Below are 6,225 nucleotides of genomic sequence, written 5' to 3'. Positions count from 1 at the left end.
GTTATCAGTCTGTCTCTTGTCTTCCTCCGAACGGGCTGAGGTCTTATTAGTCAGTCCTGCAATCCGGGTAATCCTCTGATGCAAATCATCCGAACGAGCTGAGATGTTAATTGTCAGTCCTTCAATCCGGGCCATCCTCTGGTGTAATTTTGCAGCCGAGTAACCATGGCCCCCGTCGGCGTTTGTAGCTCCACGGCCGGAGGACATGCCAATGAGCCGGCCGCAGATGTCAAAGTCCAAAATATGAATAGATCCTCTGCATCCTCGATGGACAGAGGCTCCAGACACACGGGGCACCAGGAATCACACGCGTCCCGCACGTAGCCGGAGGCAAAAGTCCCCAAGGGGCAGAGTGGTTCTCCCGGAGATTCTTTCCTTTGTGAAAACGTCTTGTTCAATGCGCTGAGTGACCAGTTGATTAGCTCCATGTTCAAAAATGTTATTCCAGAATAGCAGATCAGGGTGCTCAGAAAAAGACAAGACAAGGACACTGCAACCAAAAGCAGAGTGGGAGCAGAGAGAAAACATGTCTGCACTCCTCGAGAGGCGAAAGTAACTCTCCATTAATGGTGTTTACGACAGAACAGCAGTTTGAAGCGGAGCCTCAGCCCGCACACCTGCTGTTACAGTCCGTTCCATCTCTGCTAACGGGACGAATTCTGAGCTGACGGCCATGATGGCTTCGACTTCAGTATTTTCTCCAGTATTTTCGTCCACCGATCCAGACTCAGATTTGGGCGGAGCTATGCATACTGTTTGAGGTGTTAGAGTCTGCGTCACTGATCTAGGATCATAGGGGGTGGAGTCTACTTACTGTAAATATTAATTTCGATCATTTAACATTTACATTTAAAATTTACATTTAACATTTAACATTTACATTTACATTTACATTTAGACTTATGTACATTTAACTAAATGTGAGAAAACATGTTGTGTCATTTAGTTCAATGTGAGAAAACATTTACATTTACATTTAACATTTACATTTTACATTCATATTTAACATTTACATTTAGACTTATGTACATTTAACTAAATGTGAGAAAACATGTTGTGTCATTTAGTTAAATGTGAGAAAACAACTTATAGGTGCTCCTTTTACATTTGGTACCCCATAGGTAAAGCGAACAATGACAAAATGCTGACTCATCTGCTGCAGTTTCCTTGAAGTGGAAAGCGAGTAAATAAAGGAGGACTTTTCCCTTTGTGTGTCTGCGATGACACATTTCTGTCCCTGATTATTCAGGAACTGACAAAAACATTGAGAGAGGTTACATTTCCTGCTAAGATGCAGTGAGCCTGAACTTCCTGTTTTCAGCTTCAGTTTTTCTTTCCTCCGTTTCTTCAGTGTAAATGTAAACTGATGAGCTTGTGTTAAACCGCATCCTGAGCTGAGATGACTCAGACGAGTTGTAGACTTACAACATGGAATCTAACGCACTCTGTGGCCTAAAGTGAACGGACAGCTCTACCTTAATGCTTTGTGTGGAAACATTAATGCTGCAGTGATCCGTGATGGTTAGTTTCCACCTCGTTTGTTGGTGAAGCATGACATGAAGCTGAGTCACAAAAGTAATGATGACACCAAACATTTAACTGACAAAGTAACAATTCAGACAAATGTTATTTTTTAATAATTGTAGTAATAATAATTTTTACTAATTTTATTTGTTTTTGGAGTAAAAGCCCTTAAATTGTGCATGACCTTAAATTATTAATATGCATGTATTTAATCAATATTAAATAATATTAATTACTAATAAATATTAATAATGTTAATAATTATATCTTTTAAATATAAAACATATTAAGAATAAATCTTGTGTTCATTTTAGTTCTTTTGACTTTTTCATTTTTTAAATAAATCTCTTAAATCAGTTTTTCGTCTCAAAAGCCCCTAATGCTATTTAATTTTTTTATATAGCACAAATTGACTTAGGGCGCTACACAACTATTTAGACAACCCATTTGAGCCAGCTTTTTAATTCAAAACATTACAAATACATTTTATTTAGAAATATAAATTATTTTGTTTTTGAAAAATGCCCTCATTGTGGGTGGAATTTCCCAATTTACAATTGAGTGAATTGTGAATTCTTGAAAGTTTCATTTTCTCACCTTTAAGCTATTATTTAAACCACAGCAGGACTGATGCTCACCAGAACTAAAACAAGCAGCAGCCAGTGAGTGACCCAGATCAGGACCAGAACCAGCTCACATCTAGGACCTGCAGCAACCTGGTGAGTTCATCTGACAGGTTTCTGACAAAATCTTATACTTGTTAAAAATGAGGTTTAGAAGAAACCTGACAACAACAACTTTAGGCACCACATATTACTTGGTAGAGCTGTCTTCCATCATTTTCTGTGATTGGTGGTTCAATTCAATTCCTCTGGGTCATGTGCCGAAATGTCCTTGGGCAGAACACTGAACCTTAAGTTGCCCTCAATGTCAGCTAATATTACAACATTGTTGCTGGTGTATGAATGGATGAATTTAAATGCAGTGTTGAATACCAGCATGGTATTCAACCAAAGGTCCATCGAGGTCCATCAAATACACAACGTTTGGCCAAAACAGGTAAAGGTTGATTATTGATATTGGTTTATCCTAGTCATGAACTTATTGCGTGGCTAAATGATTAACTGATAATTCGTCCACTAAAGGAACTGCAGCCAGAAAAGGAACCACCAGTGTCTGAACCTGGCTGAACGTCATCAGGAGTGACATGTTTTTAGACTCAAACATTTACTGATGAAAACACAAGGACTTAAGTTTCATTTCAGACCTGAGTGACAGTTCAGAGTGGAAGCTTCTGAAGAGCCTGTCCTGGTCTTCTGCAGTTTGGGAATCACTGATTGACATGACTAAGCAGCTTTTTCACTTTCAGTCCAGATCATTTGTAAGTTAAACGCTCACTCTGAGGTTTATAGCCGACTTCAGGTTCGAACTTTGGCAGCAAAGTGAAACCTCCATCTATGCATTCACGTTGACAAGCCTCTTCGTTTCCATGTGACGTTTGATGTTTCTGACCACTGGAAAATCTGCTACGTTATTATGACAAATGGCAACTGTGTCACATCACACGCCTGCCGCTCCGATAAATATTACTGCACCCGTGACGGAGCTTCTGCTGGACCCTGAAGTCTGCACTGAAGTCGCTCAGGTCAGAACCTCTGTCTCCAAATTAATGCTACACGTTTCAGCACCCGATCGCTTTTCGTTACCAGGCTTTGTTGTGTTGGAAGGTTACATTTAGTAGACGGCTCTGAGTCCTGGCAGTAGAGGTGCAGTAGATGTTATTTTATGACACTGGATGAATTTACTTCGCAAACTAAAGCTGAAGGTCCACATTATGTTTCAACATAAACACAAATATGCTTCACGTTTAATGGGCTGGACTCATGTTCTCTCTCAAAAACCAGGCGCTTTGATAATGACGGTTGATGCTCGAGTTCAGGAGGGACCCAGATCCCACATTTACTCTGCTCCTGAAATTATTGCAAGTTGTGATAATTCCTTTTCAGACACTGCTGAATATGATCAGACCTGCAGATCTCACATGGTCCTGGTCCTGGTCCAGGTCTGGCTGAAGGTCCTCATTATGTTTCAACATAAACACAAATATGCTTCACGTTTAATGGGCTGGACTCGTGTTCTCTCTCAAAAACCAGGCGCTTTGATAATGACGGTTGATGCTCGAGTTCAGGAGGGACCCAGATCCCACATTTACTCTGCTCCTGAAGTTGTTGCAAGTTGTGATAATTCCTTTTCAGACGCTGCTGAACATGATCAGACCTGCAGATCTCACATGGTCCTGGTCCTGGTCCAGGTCTGGCTGCTGTGCTCTGAATCAGACTCAGTGGTTTGATGACTGACACATGTAGTTTCAGATTGGCTGATTGGCCTGTCTCTGTTTAATCCAGGTTGCAGCACACCTGAAGCATCTCGGGCTACCTTGGACCACTTCAACAGATTCCCAGAATCAGAATCACATTGACTTCAGGTGACAATTTATGAACTTTGAAATTGTCTTTATTCTTTTGTGTAAAGATTAACCCAGGTTGATTTCCTTTAAGAGAGACCAGATCTGGGACCATGTGGCACAGATCCGTTGTGCAGCCTTCAGTGCTCTTCATAATCCTGCAGCTCTGCGGCCTCCCTATGTCGGTTGTGAACAGTCCAGTGTGTTCGCTGCAGGGAATCCTCCTGGAATCATCCCACCACCTGCTCAGAGATGTGGTACGACCCTGATCTCAGCAGAGCATGCCTTTTACCTGTGAAACAAGATTTAAGTTTTTGGTCTAAGTGTTCATGTCTGTATAATCAGTAATTTGTTTTAATGTGACCTGGTGTGTTCAAAAGTTACATTTGACTGTTTCCTGACAGGGGGGACCATTTCCTGTTCCCTGTGTTCAGTACAACGCTAACATCTCCTTCCCCAAATCTGTACTCCGTGCTGCCACAGACAACCTGTCTGAGGTACCTTACATTACCTTCCAGTACCTTAAGACTTTTTTTACACAGGACTGCCTAACATGCTGACATGCGGTTGCTCCCTACAGTGCCGCCAGGTATCATGGCTGGTATTTGAGTCACTGCAAGGAGCATGGAATGTGTTTGAGGACTACAACGTAACTTTTGGGGAGGATGGGCTCAACTGGAATGAAGTCAACTTCGATAACTTCCAGAACCTGCAGTACCAAGTGCTGGAGGACGGCAGCTGTGTGAGTGTCCATCCCTTTATTCAGTCTTTGATGTTTTAATGGGATTTATTCATTTAGTTCTTTTCTCTTTTCAGTTGTCTGGTTTCAGGAGTTCACACCTTTTGTCTTTGTACTTCGATGACGTGAGAACCGTCCTGCAGCAGGTAAACGCTGTTCTATACACACAATGTGATCAGATGCTGTCGGAGCTGAACCCGGTTCTGTCTGTGCGTTACGCAGGGCAGTGCAGCCTGTGGATGGGAGGCTCTGCGCAGAGATTTACTTTGGGTCCTAAAAATCGCCCTGCAGAAATACCACACCTGCTTCACTTGGAGACAAGCCAAATGAAGATAGAGGCCATGCCCCATTTCAGCTCACTGTTCATGAATATTTATTTATTTATTGTTATATTTATAAAAAAGCATGTTAATTTTAATATATATTTATATATTTATTCTTACTAAATTATATGTTTTGTGTTGCTGTTTTTTTTTGTTTTTTTAATTTTGGATTAAAGAGGCATTTACTGATTTCTGACCAGTCTGTAGACTTTATATACATCATGTATAATAACCTGTGATGGGGAGGAGCTTAATGACTAGTAAGGTAGTTTATCCAGTTGTCTAACAAAGGTCACAGCCCAGCTACAGATGACAGGAGCTATGCTAAATGCTAACTGTAGCTGAGCTGAGTATCAACCGCATATTAAACACCTCCAGCTGTTTTTCAAAGTGTTTTTTCACTGCTGAAAAGCAAGTTGTGCTATAAGACAAGGCTACATTTTACCAGCTAAAATGTGCAAAAACTATTAACGTTGATGGTTTATGTCCAGAGAAAACAGGAAAAACTGTAGTATTATGGTAGTTGTGGATGTAAATAGTCATATCCTACAACACCCAGAATGCATTGCACTAATCTCTCTCGAGCTACAATGATTGGGCCTACCTGATCCTGGACGGTGTGTTACTCCTCCGGTTTACAGACAAACGCTGGGACATTGCTTTTTAACAAAAGGTTATATTTTAACAGTGTGCATAAATAAAGACATTGTTTCTTAGTCGTTTTATTTTGAATCAAAGCAGACAGCAGAAAGCCACAGATTCTTCATTTAGCCATAGGCCTCTTCAAACACTGTAGTGGGTGATAGTCATGGTTCATCACAGATGTAAGTTTTGCCAGAACCCTTCTGTCTTCCACTTCCCTCACTGTGTCACTGAGCACAGACCAGGACAAGAGCTGGACTTCTTGACCTTTACCACCTTCTTCCTCTCCCTCTTTGTGATGCTGCTCGGACAACACAGAGTCATAGAAAATCAACAGGAGTGGCCCCTTCACTCCAAACGACATCAGTTTCCTTAGGAGGTAAAGACAGCCCTTCTTGTACAGTGTGTCTTTGTTGTTACTCCAGGCTAATTTGTTGTTGTAAGAGTCCACTCTCTGGATGTTCATTTCCTGGATGTTCACTAGTTGGGGGAGGGGGGTAGGTTGACATCTGTGGCAGTCCACCAGCATCTCC

At 41.4% G+C, this 6,225-nt stretch overlaps 1 protein-coding gene across 1 annotated transcript; it reads left to right on the top strand.

The window, feature by feature from the left end:
• Window positions 1-2,436: 2,436 nt before the first annotated feature.
• On the top strand, window positions 2,437-5,764 carry ifnphi2 (interferon phi 2). The gene is made up of 7 exons (XM_029159316.3): window positions 2,437-3,169; window positions 3,930-4,009; window positions 4,083-4,245; window positions 4,393-4,485; window positions 4,569-4,730; window positions 4,805-4,873; window positions 4,950-5,764. Exons 1-7 carry the CDS (start codon window positions 3,068-3,070, stop codon window positions 5,055-5,057), a joined length of 777 nt encoding a protein of 258 aa, XP_029015149.3. The 5' UTR covers window positions 2,437-3,067; the 3' UTR covers window positions 5,058-5,764.
• Window positions 5,765-6,225: the final 461 nt, after the last annotated feature.

The sequence above is a fragment of the Betta splendens genome, chromosome 8, assembly GCF_900634795.4.
Source record: "Betta splendens chromosome 8, fBetSpl5.4, whole genome shotgun sequence".
NCBI lineage: Eukaryota > Metazoa > Chordata > Actinopteri > Anabantiformes > Osphronemidae > Betta > Betta splendens.
Note: the sequence above shows the minus strand (reverse complement) of the source record. Positions and strands in the feature narration are given on the sequence as shown.

What these genes read in the sequence shown, in the direction of transcription:
- ifnphi2 (XM_029159316.3), top strand. Translation starts at nt 3,068, where the DNA reads ATGGCAACTGTGTCACATCACACGCCTGCCGCTCCGATAAATATTACT. An exon ending in TGCTGGAGGACGGCAGCTGT is followed by an intron (nt 4,731 to 4,804) that starts GTGAGTGTCCAT and finishes TTCTCTTTTCAG; the next exon opens with TTGTCTGGTTTCAGGAGTTC. An exon ending in TGAGAACCGTCCTGCAGCAG is followed by an intron (nt 4,874 to 4,949) that starts GTAAACGCTGTT and finishes TGCGTTACGCAG; the next exon opens with GGCAGTGCAGCCTGTGGATG.